The following is a 14,889-nucleotide window of genomic DNA, read 5'->3' on the forward strand; positions in this document are numbered from 1 at the left end:
CACAGTGGGGTTAGCTCCATGGCCGGGGTGCAGGGTTTCCCAGCAGGGTCTTTGGGTGCTGATTGGGGTTGGCAGTCATGAGATGATCACTGAGTTGGGTGAAGCTGATGATGAGTACACCTAGAAAGGATGGAACTAGTGACCAGGATCATTCCGACATACGAAGGAGCTCAACAAAGACTCAAGGTCTGAGCAGGAGTCAGGTACAGACGTTGGCTATCAGGCGCGTAGGAAGAGTGACTCGAAGAGATGCAGAAGTGAGATGCTCTGCCTCTGACTGTGGCTGCCCCACCTGTGTTACCTGCAGGCTAACGTGTCATGTATTCGTCCATTGAAGGACTTTCCCCAATTGTTTGAAGTGCACTAGTTCCACCCAATAAACATTTCAACATAAAGATATAATTTGTTTGTCTTTAGATCTTGAACAAAATTTTTTAAATTTGAAAGCCCACACTTTGTGTTTTGTTTTGCTTTGATTTTCCAGAACGCAAGGCCTTACACTGGTAGGTAAGTCTTCTGCTGAGCTACATCCCAGCTGTCATACTTTGTATTTTTTCTAATTATGTCAACTTCGTTGTTTTTTTAATTATGTAGATACCTTTATGATCTAATGAGTGTCCAAAAGATGTTTGCATCCAAAGTACTGAAGTTTTTGATGGCTTTGAAAAACCTGGGATACACTGTTGACACTGTTGTATCACGTCATTGTTTCCAAATTGTTATATGTGAGTTTTGCTGTTGTTTTGGTTTGGTCTGGCGCCCTGAGCTACATAACCAGCTCTTCCAGTTCTTTCATTTGGAGATGAGATTGAGATCTCACTAAGTTGTCCAAACTGGGCTGGAACCTGAGGTCTTGTGCCTTAGCCTCCCCAAGCAGCCGGAATTCTAAACAGGTGCCGCCACCGCGTCCAGCCCAAACTGCTGTATTACTTTTCACCAAACTGGATTTGGTAAGAAGAGTGACTTCCCTGAGCTATTTTTTGTTCATTGTCTTAAAAGGACAGAAAAGCTGAAGAATAATGATGAATACCACAATATTGGTGATAAGCATTAGAAAGGGATTCCAGAAATTTGTCCGAAAGAGAAGTCCTGAGGTAACTCTCCTTGTTCTTTAAGCGGGTCAGGGCCACCCTAGGCTCTACTTTAGAGAGTTTCCACTGTCTCCCTTGATGCCCGCGAATGTGGCTTATTTCCTTTCTGAAGAAGTTCACCTGCGTCTGATTAAGGTGAAGAGTATTTGGGCTCCTGAGAAGCTGTTCTGTGTCCAGGATGACCTGCAACTGTGACGGCACTTGGCTGTCAGAGTCCCCTCTTGGAATTGAGTGCAGCTTAGTCCAGCAGGTGCTTAAGCACGCACGAGGCTCTGGGTTCAGTCCTCAGCATCTAAAACAAGAAAGGATGGACTCTGCTTGCTTTCTTTAAACAGTGTTTATGTTTATGAGTGCATGTTTGTGTTGGAGTGCGGTGATACTTGTCTTGGGGAGCCGGTATATCCTTATAACACATCTTGCCCATTTTCAGTCCCTTTGTCTCCTTCTCTATCTCCAAGAATCTACCTCCTAGTTCCTATTCTGTCTCTTTCTTTTTCCTTTCTTTCTTTCCTTCCTTCTTTATTAAATTTCTCATACATTGTTTGCTTTCTTTAGGGAAATTCTATGATCTTCTGTAAAATCCATCAAAAGAAGCATTAAAGGCAACATACAATACTAATATGATATTCATATTAAATATTAAGTGTACTATAAGTAAAATTTGTGCTTCTATACTTCTAAGTCTAAATTGTTCAGTATGCTTCTGAGGGAGAAGTAAGAAGTCATTAAGGCAAACTATGTCAATAAGATATAAACTAATGTAAACAAGCCAAAGTGTGGTTTTGGTGGTGTCGTTATCATTTTGTTTCTTTGCTTGGCTTTTGACCAAAAGTCTATAGAAAATTATTACTCAGCTTGGCATTTAATTTGAAATATATGATGACTTTTAACTTTTGGGGTTGAACAATCTAATCCTTGATCATTCCAGAATGAGTTTAGGAATTTGTAATCATTTCCTTTTTACTGGGTATTTGTGTACATCACTAAGAAGCCAGGATTAGAAGGATGAGCAGTCTCTTTATGCTGAAATAGAACGATGGAAACTCAGGGCCAAACCGAAATGTTCATCATTTTCAATTAATCCTTAGTAGACACTCATGTATAGATGACATCAAAGGTCTTTCATGATATAGACAAAATCTCTTCTGGACTGTGTATCTTCAAATGAAAATGCTAGTATTCTAATAAAAATGGCTAATGTCTTTATGTTTTTATCCATCCTACCCCGAGAGGCAGTCTTAGGACTGCAGTGGCTCTGCGCTCAGTGCTGAGGGACGGGGTCACTGTGTACAATGAGGAGGAGGATATATCTGGCAAGGTTGGAAACATGACCTCTTGCCCTCCAAAGCCTGAGAAGCCTTGGTGAATGCTCCCAATCTCTGCAGTGCATGGGCATCTTCAGACTCTCCTCTCTGCAAATAGAGCCAGGGGTTAGAGGTTAATGAATGAGTGCTTTCCCTGCACTCTGAATCCTGTTCAATAGTGGTCTTATAGATGAGGGCTTAAATGGGGTCAAAATAGGACCTACGCATTGCTTCCAAACTCTCTAAATCTTTCTGAAGGGACGATGCTCAAAGATGATGTCCTTCACCAGAGAAGGGAGGAGTGCGGCTCTTGTGCTTGGAGAGTGAGACCCCACTCCTGGCCCTGTCTGAAGGCAGGATCAAATGGAAAACAAAGTGGGGATGCCCTTGCTGCCCCTATTCTTCTCTAGTAATCCCTTAAAAAATAATTGCAGACCCAAACCTCTGGCCTCCAGCACATTTTCCACTTGATTAGAGGCTTTTGTGAGGCAGGGAAAGGGACCTGCAGACTTGTACATTGTGCTGGGGCCTGAACTGTCCAGCTGGGATTTTTTCTATCAAAAGGGGATTTTAGTAAAACCATTATCGGGGGCTTAGAGGAGAAAAGCTGTTGAGCTGCAAGTGAGGGGGTAGATCAGCATTAGTGGGCTTGTTTTGGGCACTGGGAAAAGGATGGGAAGGTGTTTGCAGCTGGTCAGGCACAAGTTCCTTGATGTCTACACATTCTCTGCAGGTGTGGAGGTACCAGTGCATTCAGGAGCAGGCGCTAACAGGATTGGAAAAGGCACATCAGGCAGAAGGGTACCGTGAATCAGGAAGGACTGACTGCAGGGCAGTGCTTGACGCCTGGTTGGTGGTTGTGTTATTACGAGTTATGTACATCTGGGCCACCTGGAATTCTTCCCTCTGGCAACACTCTCTGTGTCGCTTTTGACAGTGTCCATAGACTGCAATGAAAAATTGTGAAACCAGGAAGTTACCCTGCTGATTGCTTTAAAGGGTACAAGAGTGAATACCTGTATTGGGGAGCTGGAATGGGAAGTTGGGGGTTAACAGTATAGAGAAAGGGTAAAAATACAGTAGAACACTTGGGAAGCTGAGGCAAGAGAATCACTGTGAGTTGGAGGCCAGCCTGGGCTACATAGTGAGACCCAGTCTTTAAAAAGCAAATGCTGTCTAGCCAGGTCTGCAAAAGTGTTTGGGCTATGTGGATTTGAAAACTGAGCTATGGGAGCCTTCTGCATGAGGGTTGAGAAAACTTAACCTAGAATATAAACTTCTATCTACTTGGCATTACTGGAGTCCTCTGCTCTGCCTCCTTTGACAAGATGGAGCATCAAAGCCTAAATCTTGTGGAGAGGAGAACGTTCAGGGTTAGGAAGCAGAGTACACACACAGGAAGAACGTTGCAGACAGGTTTCCCTGGACACACTTCTCTGTTTCCTTCCAAATTTGCTGTGCTTCTAACTGCTTTTCCTATAAAATTGGGATGATGGATAAAACAGTGTTATGACTACTGGCTGTGTCCCTCTAGGGTACAAACTATGTGTCCGAGTAGGACCTTTTCAGGCTTGTAGTGCTATTGCCTTTAAGATCTTGTCCGTAGGCTAGCTTGGTGGCCAAAATGGAAGGTATTTTAGTCAAATTCAAATGACCACAGAAAGGGAGCCCCCCTCCCGCAGCATATGTTGGCCAGGAGACCTCATCTTAGACGCTGCCAGTTAAAAAACAGCACCCTTAACGCATCTGTATGAGCTGCCAGTGATTAAAGTCTACGCTGTGCCCTCACCTAATTTCACAGACTGCATCTGCATCACTCTCCTCCCAGCCATGCGTGGGGCGGTGCAGGCTCTTTTCTTTCCTCTGCAGTCTCTCTTCTTGAGTTGTTTGCCCTGAATCTGTATTCATTCGTTATGGTCCTTCGAGACGGTGTATTTCAGCTGTGGTTTCCACAGAGTTGCCTGGGAAGATTTTTCTGCTTTCTTAAGACTTTCATGGGTGGTGCCAGGAATAGTAATGTGTTTCATACCCTGGACCTAAGTGCCAGAAACTTTTCCTTTCCCTTTCCCTTCCCTTTCCTTTTCCCTTTCCTATTCCTTCCCCTCCTTTTCTCCTAGCCAAAAGTGACCTCTGCATTACCAAGCTGATCAGCTAGGGCTTATCCATGGAGATGCTCTGCTTTCAGGTTCACCCTTCGATCACCTGAAACTGGACTACCGGGTGCCAAGCCAGCAAGACCTTGGAGGCTGCTCTGATCTTCAGGCCAGCCTTTATTGTGATGTTTATGGAGTCTAGGGAAGTTAATGCAGATCTTATTTCTGTTACCACTATTTCCTAAATTTAGGTCACGCATGCGTACTTGTCAGTGTCCTCCCCACTTTTAGTTTCGTAGATTACTTGAGACTGCTTCACTTAAGCAATAAGCATACAGTATTCCTTTAAATAACAAAAAAATAAATAAATAAAAATATTACTAAAATTTAAAAATATTTTTCCATCAAAATATTTCTAGAATTTTTCATCACAGGCCATATGTTACCTGTTTTTCTTTTGTAATAGTTTCAGCACAGTGAAAATTGTCATTTCTGTGTTTGCTGTAAAATTTCCCACTTGCCAGAATTCCCAAATATGGCAGTTATACAAGAATTGTGAGGTTGACATGCTCTTGAAGAAGAGTTAGAGCTAGAAATTTGCTTCAGAGCCTCCAAAAGCAGAGAACTGTGGGGAAGTCAGGGAGTCATTATGAGGTATCACATCTGTCACCCGGTTCCCAAAACAAAGGTTCAGCACTTGTCCCAGCTCCAGCTCCGGCCTCAGCTGCAGCTCTGTCTCCAGCTCTTCACTGATATTTTAAAATTCAGCCTCATCTTTTGGAGGAAGCAAAATTCCTCTTGTGAACTCTTAGACCCTCAGGAGATTCTTGGGGGGAAGGGGAGGGAGGATGAAAGGAAGGGATGAGGGCCAGAGGGGATTCGGCAGACAGGAAGAGGTAATGGTTTCCTGCAGAAGTGGCTTCCAACTCACAGACAATGCTGCCGCCTACTGATAAAGCACAGGGCATGCAGACTTGGTGGATAAATAAATTCGTATTTTCTACCTTCTTGTAGATATAGTTTCTATTTATGGAATTTTGCATGGATTATGCTTCTACTGGCATGTATTGGATCCTAAGATCATTTTCATAAATATAGAGCACAAAACCTCCCAGGCTTACACTCCTGCCTGCCTCTAGTACTGTTACAGATGTAACTCACAGCTTCATCACAATGGGGAACATAAATCATGTGGGGTTTTCTGTTTTACAGGCCAATAGCAAGGGTCAAGAACAGTCCAGTGAAAGACGGTTTTCCACCCTTATCTTTCAGTAATATAGTGCTTGACTTCTTTCTAACCCACATAAACTAATTTTTATTTCTATAGCAAACAGTGGTTGCTAAATCCTGTGATCTGTGGACCTAGGCCAGTGAATTTTTGCAGTTCCTCTTGTGATTCTATTGAAAATTAGACCCTTCTTTGTGGGAGAAAGATAGGCCCGTTGCCTTCCTGTGGGTCACATGGTTCTGTCGCTGTCTGACTCCTAGCACAATGGCAGGACATCTGTTTCAAGTGTGTGGAAGTCAGAGAGAACAGAGAGCGATCTGCTCCGGGCTCTGGACACTTGACATGCTGACCTTCCCTGCTTCCGCTAGCAGCCAGCTATGAACCTGACAAAACTCAAGAGTCCACAGAACTTAACCCCATCTTTATCGATTCTTGAAAGACTGGCTACATTTTGTGCATTTGAAATGAACAAGGGAGCTAGGAATTGTCATATCTTACTTTTATTCTGTTAGTCTAAGACACACCTAATGGCCATCTTTTCTTTTTCTTTTGTAGCAGCAATGGGTTTTTCAGTAATAAAATTAAAATTTAAAAAATGGTATTAAAAGTAGCAAAGGAAGGCACCCATTGGTTGCCTTCATCTAAGAACATTAAGAGTTTGAGGGGCTTAACTGTTGCAAGATCCCCCTTACTTAAGCCATCTGTCCAGTTTTTCTAAAGGATCTAAGGAACATCAGGACTAATTTTTTGGACTCCTGTTTATTTAGAGACTGCTTTTTAAAGAGTCTTGCCCTAGACTTGCAAATGAAAACAGATATATACATAAATAATGTCATTTTGGGATAAAGATTTCCTGAGGAGAAAAATTATTATGAATATTTGTAGGAAATATTTGTTCATCCTTTTTAGATGAAAAAAATATGATGCTTCCCAAGCCAACACTAAACTCCACCCTACTTATGAAAAATTAACCTGGTCTTAACTGTTTCCCCAGTCCGATGCCAGTATTCTGGGTCCCTGGTGTCAGTCCTGAGCGCTGACACACTACTGTGTAGGTTACATCAGCAGAGGAGTAATAAAAAAAGAAGGGTGCCTGGGAGTAACAAATAAGGCCCTTCTACTTTTTTGGCCTAGAAGGATTTGTAACTAAAACATCTATGAAATCTAGCCTTGAATGAAGAAAAAAATGACGAGTTATTTATATATAAAACAGAACTCAATTCTGTTTTATAAAAGGGTCAAGTTTGATGGTTGTTGTGTTAACCATGTGTAAATTACTAGCTTTGCGGCTTTTTTGAGTTCTGCATGTGCACCCCACATTGCTCTTTGTATTTTTTGGAAACCAGCTCAGGTCCTCTGTGGACAACAGGCAAGAGGTTGACACTATGAGTTACATTGAATACTTTACAGACTGCTTACCAACCTGGCCTCTCAGCTTCTGGAAATACGAAATACTTGCAAAACTTACCTGATTTGCATACTGCAATGCATATGAAATCATTATAATAATCTTTAGCATTTTGTAGTTTTTTGTTTTCTTTTTCTATCCCCAATATATACTCCAGTGCAAGGCCTTTGAAAGAGGTCCCAAAGAGTGACCTGCATGTCAGCTGTGTGCTTTTAAAGTCTAGTGCTCTTTTGGATCTCAGGTCACATTTTCGTGTCATCTTCACAAAATCTTTTTGACTCCTATGAGCTCCTTTCTCCATTTGTAAATTAAATTGATCATCTCTGTCAAATTTGGGACAACAAAACTTTAAGAGAGAGAAATTGAGCACACTTGTGAACCACATGCCCCTTGCTAACACTGCCTCACCGGCTTTTCTGTTGTTGATTCTGCTGTTGCATTCTCAGTTTTACTCTGTGTTGAGACTCACTACTTGCCACTAAGACAAATACAAGAACCTTGTAATGTTTGATTTTGGTGGTGGAGATCAAACCCAGAGCCAAGAGTGTACTAATAAGGATATGCTTTACCATTGAGCCTCTCCCCTCCCTGCCTTGTAAGTTGTTTAAAGGATATGTGGCATTTTTCCTTAAACAAAGTAGAAGAGTAATGAGATAAGAACGTAAGTCTTTTAAAGAAAATATGTGCACTTCTCTGGATTTACAAAGAGCAGGCAGAGGACTCATACTTCTGTTGTTTTCCTGGGGAGGGGTGGTGAACATGCCCCAACTCCGGGGCTGCACAGTTTGAAGATGGCAAGATTACTTGCTCTTATACCTAAACGGGAAGACTTGACTTTACATACTACCAAAAGTTCTGGGTTAGTAAGGCAACTTTTAACAGGCAAAATCAGAGCGATCCCTGGAAAAAAAGGAAAAGACTGAAAATGATCCTTTGTGGACATTTAAAAATATTTTTGGGAAAAAAATGAATAAATATATGTACCAATTATTTAGAGACACCTTTCTATCCAAGCCTTAGAATATATGCTCTTGGGCTGGGGATTTAGTTCAGTGGTGTTAAGTGCCTGCCTGGCAAGCGCAAGGTTGTGAGCTGCATCCCTGGTACAAATATATATATATATATATATATATATATATATATATATATATATATGCTCTTATCCCAGCAGTATGCTTACCTTTGACCAATTATGACCATGAATTATTGGTGCTGGCCTAAATATGAAACTTTACATTAACTTCTTTAGAATTTAACTTGCTACTTCATATTGGAACAAGTACGTTGACAAGAATGTGGTAACGGGCTGGGGATTTAGCTCAGCGGCGTAAGCTCCTGCCTTGCAAGCAGGCAGTCGTGAGTTCAATCCTCGGTACCAATAAAAAAGAAAAAGAAAAAAAAAATGCGGTAACAATGTGGCCCAAACATGAATTTAGGTTTGAATGCAGCTTTCTAATTTCTTTCTTTCTTTTTTTTTTTTTTGTCTTTTTCATTTTTATCAGTACCGGGGATTGAACTCACAACCGCCTTCTTGCAAGGCAGGTGCTTACGCCACTGAGCTAAATCCCCAGCCCCTAGCTTTCTAATTTCTAATACATGCTTTCCTCATGATTCATGTTGTTTCATCAAAAGCTTCACCCTTTTGGCTCTTCAGGGTTCATAAAGGCACAGTTTAGGTCTTGCCCCTACTCAAGGGATGGAATGAACTTTTGAAAGGGGTGATGTTGATGCAGGCAAGAGAAAGAACAGAAAGAAGGGAGCACTAGGTGACTTCCTGCAGTCCCTCCCTCTCCCCAGCAGCACACAGCAGAGATCAGAGGCCAGGCACTTTCTTTCACTGCACTGGGAAGAGTTGTCAAAAGCTGCGTGAGGTATTGGTTTTGTTTTACAAATCTGATCTTTTAATCAAGAGGCTCTTATTCTTTGGAAACATACTGTTCCCCGGAGGCCACAACCCTTTCCCCTTGAGTTCAAATTCTCCAAGTCAAAAGTGAAAGGTAACTCTTGGAGGAGGGCACCAGGCAGATACAGGTAGGCCCTGCTACATTTACATCCTCTGCGTCCTTATGAAAGTTCTGACCTTTAAAAAGAAACACCGATAAAAGAAAATTTTTTTCAGATGTTTGTTACTGATTTGAATAATGAAAAAGAGATCACTGTAAGATTTCTTCTGTATCTAAAGTCATGTTGGGACTCACGTTTAGTGTGAGGCAAGCGTCCTAGTCCCTGTGGCCAAATGTGGAATAATAAATCAGCTGGGCTTTGCCCTCCTTGCCCACCAGTTAGAACTGAGGAACTCAGCTGGCAGCAAATTATGCAACAGCATCCAGCACTCTTAGCTGGGGGCCCACCACGAACCCCTTCAGAACTGGCCCATGAGGGCCTTTAGAAAAAGGCCCATGAGGTTTTCTTAAGGCCGTGTTCTTAAGGGTTATTACTGCTAGCTAGGTTCACATGCAATTTATATTTTTCATCACTGCTTAGGAGTTAGCAAACACTTGAACCATGTTTTTATGTTTTCCAAAAACTGCCTTGAAATGCCTTTTAACCTCACAAAACGTATAGCAACTTTCTTTAGGGCTTCTATTTCCTAAAGGCATTTTTCCTATTCTTGTACTGTAGCTCTGGTGGGGATCAACCCTCCCTGCCTCCTGAATCCACCTCCATCTTCTTTGCAAACTGTCAGCCTGGTACAAGCCTATCCACATTGTGGTGACCCAGCTCCCAGTCACTTCGAGGGTCACCTCAGGGTTCTGATCAAAAGAGCTGGACTTCAGAAGTGAACTTGATTTGGATCCTAGCTCCTTCCCTTACTGCTTGGGTAACTTAAGGCAGGTATTATGCTTTATCTGGAGAACAGGGAGACCTATTTCAACAGGATTAAAAATCACAAATACACAAAACTCACATTCATATGTTCTCAACATACTACCTTCTTTGCATCTAAAAAGGTTAAGATAAGCAATTGACCTCTCCTGCCCATAGCAAGTGGTTTATTCATCTTTTCCAGAGATGCTCCAGATAAATTTACATATGCTTAGTTCAGGTCAAGGACACTAACTAGACCCATAATCTTAATTTGCATACATTGATTTACCAATCTTTAGTCAAATTCATATTTAGCCTTTCATGGAAACATGGAAACAAAAGGTTCAGATTACAGGTATACTATAATTCATTACTGTGTATTACAATGGAGAATGTGAGCAGTGTGATCTAGGAGGTACTCACAATTTTATGGGTTCAATCTTTATAGCCATGCAGTTTCTTGGAAGAAAAATACGAGGAACCTATAGAATATGTAATCTTTCTGAGTTATATCAAATGATAAATTAGAAAGCTGACCCTAATTCCAAGCCCCTACTTCTTACTAGGGTTCACACATTTCTTTTCCCCCTTTAGGCAATAAGCACTGCAACCTAAGATGGAAGAGAGATCCACACCTTCCCCAAAGAAAAGGAAGATGGATCTAGTGTCGGGCTCAATTAGACCCAATTGTGGTGGCTCTCCAAAAAGGGACAATGCAGCTTTTGTGATATGCTCAAACTGAAAACTTGGAAATTTTACAAAACAATCTTACCCCAAGAGAACCTGCATTCTAATCCTTTTCCCGGAAAGAGAGATTGATCCAGATGAGTTTTATATTACTTTATCATCGCTGTGGAAATCAGTATTTTTTGGCTAAAAGGAAAAAAAGTGACCTCAAAAACAATGAAGACAAAACTATGTGAAACCAAGAATATGAATTGCTCCACGTTAGAGTGTTAGTACTCTGAGATTTTCACAAGCATACGGTGTCAGATTATTAATTGTCTACCAAAGGGAATTCTTTGCTAGAATTAGTTTTATCTTCCCTAAATTCAGTCTAAAAACTCTCAACAGACTGGATAGAGTGGCCAGCCCCATTGGAAGTGCTTAAAATGTAAATGTACAACTGGCCAACCTCCCCACCCCCAGGAAAGTACTTCAACACAGCCAGCACTGGAGGGGAATTTTAAACAGAAGGGTAGAACCGCCTCATTTCCACTGGGACCCTCACACTGTGAGATCAGTATGCATGACTGCGTGAGCCAGCCAGCAAGGACAGCGCGCTTTTAACTTTTCTGAACAGTGACTTCGGCTCCTTCCACCCTTCACCTTCTTCCCACAGCCTCTCACCCATTTCTATATCTCATGACCCATTTTTCTCAGTATTACCCTTAGATCTCATTTCTACCCAAAGAAAAACTGGCCACTCGGGGGAAATTGTGACTCTTTCAAGTCTGGTTTTTTTTTAAAAGTTTCATTTTGTTCAGTTTCTTTAAATTTCCATGTTGACAATTTAAAACCAAAAATTATATAAATCTCCAGTCGAGTCACATTTCTAGAAACAGAACATTAGGGTGTCAGTAGTAAACCTTACACAGAAGAAATATTTAACTATGAGCTTACACCACATAGGATGCACCGAACTCTACCTTATAATTTCCTTTACTGTAGCGTGTACAGACAGCGCTCCCACTTTGGCAAGTACCCAAACACAGAATGCCTTAAAAATAATTCACAGATACAAGGTTTTTGTGCTTTTTTTTTCAAAAACATACTTCATATTTCCTCTTTTATTATATAAATATCAGTTTAACCTTTTACTGTAAGAATATAAACGTTTTAAGAGGATCTTTGTTATTATTTATACAAATTCACAAACAGTACAATTAATTGATAAAGGTCTCTGGGTTTAACTCCATGGTCTCACATGTAGCTGGAGGATTCTAAAAAAATAAACAAACAAACAAAATCCAACAAAAATATACATCCTACTCAAAAGCGATTTTTTTTAAAGCCACAAGTCCCAACCCCCACCAAAATAAAGTCATCTATTCCTCCATTTAGAAACAAATTTTTAAAACCCACAAACTCCCATTTTATTAACAGAATACAGGTAAGACATGATTCAGTCTCTTCCTTTTCACATTACAGCCCCAAGGTCTCTCTCTGCAGGCCAACTCTGCTCTGTGCTTCCAATAGGAAGCCTCACTCTGTGACCTTTCTGTGGGGAAACTTGGAAGAAGGTGAGGATAGGGCATAATTTGCATATATAATAATAATCTTCAAGACACAATCTGCATCTTTAACAAAAAAAAGCAGTACAACTTTCATTTCTCTGTATTTGTGCTATAAATTAAGCCAAGACTCAAACACATGGTTGGGTCCCCTAATCCCAATGGATAAGGAGAAAAAAAACTGTAACCAGAATGTGGAAGTGGGACACACTGGGTGGATGGAGGTTGGGAAGAAGCCAAAAAACAAAAATAAAAAAACGGTGCACAAACCCAATGGGCATCTTTCCAGTCTAGGCACAAAAATGTTTCAGTCTTAAAATATCTCTCTTGTAGAATTCCAGGGCTTTAGAGAAAAAGTAAACTAAAACGAGGTAGCCAGACACATATATATGTCTATATATAATATATATAATTTATATATAGAATATATAGAATATATTCAGCAGAAAAAAAAGGACCATGAATTCCAATTTCTTAAAAAAAAAGTAGATAAAAATGAAATGAGCATGACTAGCAGAGTACTGTAAAAAGAGAAGTGTGCAGAGACGGGGTTAGTTACCAAGTGGAAGAAGGGTGAAGAGGCGGTTGTGGTTGGGTGTGTTTTTTTATAATTTTGAAATAAAAACCAGATCACAGTATCCAAATGAAATCTTAAGTGAAGGCAGCCATTTCCCTCAGCTCCTCAGGGTTGAAAGGACCAATCACCCCCACCCCAATTCCAAATTCGAGGGAGGCAGTGGGCACAGGGTCGGTGGCTGAATCAGTCCCCATCCCCCTGCAGAGGAATGGGTGGGTGAGCAGCAGAATCCATCTTTCCACCAGCAGGGAAGGGGAGAGCAGAGCAGGACAGAAGTGCCCCAGAGGCAGAGGGAGGGGCTGGTAGTAGGGAGGGACGCCGTGGAGGAGAAAAGGAGCCTGGGCTTCCTGTCACTGCCCCATCTCAGCCAATACATGATCTATGTATGAGTGTATGGGGACGGTGGTGGTGGTGGTGAAGAGGGGATGAACAGGTGGGACAAGGTGCTGCCGTCCTCACCTGACCTTCTCACTGTCTGTCATTTGCCAGAGTCCCAGGTTGAGTACCTTGAGGCAGGGCAGCTGCGTGATGCGCTCCAGGCCGCGCTTGGTGATGCGTGTACAGCCGTACAGGTCTATGCCAGTCAGCTGGCTTAGGTGCTCAGCAATCAGCTCCAGGCCCTTGTCTGTGATGCGCACACACTGTCCAATGTTGAGTGTGCGCAGCCCGTGCATCTGCCGCACCATGCGGTTGATGCCATCATCACTAATGTGGCAGGAGCAGAGGGAGAGGGACTTGAGGCCATCCAGCCCCTGGGCTATGTAAGCCAGACTCTGGTCCCCCACCTTGTCACAGAATGACACATCTAGCCCCGAGAGGCGCAGGCTGCCCATGGCCAGATGCATGATACCTGTGTCACTGATGTTGTCGCAGGAGCGCAGGTTAAGGCTTCGCAGGCTGCCCATGTGCGACAGGTGCAGGAGGCCTGCGTCCGAGATGCCCCCACAAAAGCTGAGGTTGAGGAGCCGTAGGCCCGTCAGACCCCGGGATATGTGCTTTAGGGAAAGATCTGTGAGCTTCTGGCAGTCCTGTAGCGTGAGCTGCTCCAGGCCCAGGCAGCCCTCTGCCGCGCTGCGTGTCATGCCGGCCAGGTGCCCGATGCCCACGTCCGAAAGGTGGCGGCAGCTGCGGAGGTTAAGGCTCTTGAGGCGCTGCAGCCCCCACGCGATGAGCAAGAGGCCAGTGTTGGTAATGTTGCTGCAGCCCCCCAGCTCCAGCACTTCCAGACCCTTGAGGTACTGCGCTATACGCCCCAGACTGCTGTCGGTGATCTGCTTGCAGAGGCTCAGGTTGAGGGCGCGCAAGGAGCCAATCTCCTGCACAAACGCATGGCCTAACCCGTTGTCGGTAAGGTTGTAGCAGCCGCTGAGGTTGAGGCTCTCAATGTTGGCCATGCCCTGGATCACGTAGCTAAGGCTGCGGCGGAGGCTCAGGATCTGTACGCGGCGGATGCCCCGGGCCTGCAGGCTGGGGAACAGCGACGGGTTGGCCCGGCGCAGGTGCAGCTTGGCCTCCACCCCCCGCCACACCGATTTGTGGTAGGCTGCATCCCGCCAGGCCGTGCACACCTGCGCCGCGCGCCCCTTGTCCCGTACGTCCAGGTAGCCGAAGATCATGGCCAGCAGCTCGGGAAACAGGCACGAGATGTGGGTCTCCATCTTCCTCCTCCCCCCTACGCGGCGCTGGGGGGGAGGAGGTGTGGGCCCCGCCGCTTCGGCCCCGCGGAGACGACGAACGCAGAGCGCCCGGGTCGCTGCTGCTGCTGCTGCTGCTGCTGCTGCTGCTGCTGCCGCCGCCGCCGCCGCCGCCGCCGCCGCTTAGGGCCCAGCGCAGGGCCCCTCCCGCCTTCCGGCCCGGCCGCCGCCGCTCCTCCTCCTGGGCCGCGCGTCCTTCCTTCCTGCCGGCCTTCCTGCTGCTCGCGTCCCGTCCCTGCCCTCCCCCGCCTCGGGCTCGCTCGTTCCTCACATCCCGGGCGGGGAGGGCGCTGCTTGCTCGTCCCGAATCCCGGCCGCTGGCTCTACTCTCACGGCCCGCTCGGCCGCCGCCGCTCCCACGCCCCCTGCCGCATCCTCCGCCTCCGGATGCCGCCGCTGCTGCGCGGGCCGGCGAGAGGCCCGGGGCCAGGCGCCGAGGAGGCTTCCTGCTG

General features: G+C 44.3%; 2 protein-coding genes across 3 annotated transcripts in view; one reads left to right on the forward strand and one right to left on the reverse strand.

Moving 5' to 3' along the window:
* Wnt5b (Wnt family member 5B) overlaps window positions 1-14,889 on the forward strand; it is a 120,283-nt gene that overhangs the window by 37,694 nt on the left and 67,700 nt on the right. The gene's annotated exons all lie outside the window — the stretch shown is intronic.
* On the reverse strand, window positions 11,679-14,403 carry Fbxl14 (F-box and leucine rich repeat protein 14). The gene has a single exon (XM_003463710.5). The coding sequence runs from the start codon at window positions 14,399-14,401 to the stop codon at window positions 13,199-13,201; it is 1,203 nt and encodes a 400-aa protein (XP_003463758.1). The 5' UTR covers window positions 14,402-14,403; the 3' UTR covers window positions 11,679-13,198.

The sequence above is a fragment of the Cavia porcellus genome, unplaced genomic scaffold, assembly GCF_034190915.1.
Source record: "Cavia porcellus strain 051 isolate PalLab524CR breed Dunkin Hartley unplaced genomic scaffold, mCavPor4.1 scaffold_19, whole genome shotgun sequence".
Classification (NCBI taxonomy): Eukaryota; Metazoa; Chordata; class Mammalia; order Rodentia; family Caviidae; genus Cavia; species Cavia porcellus.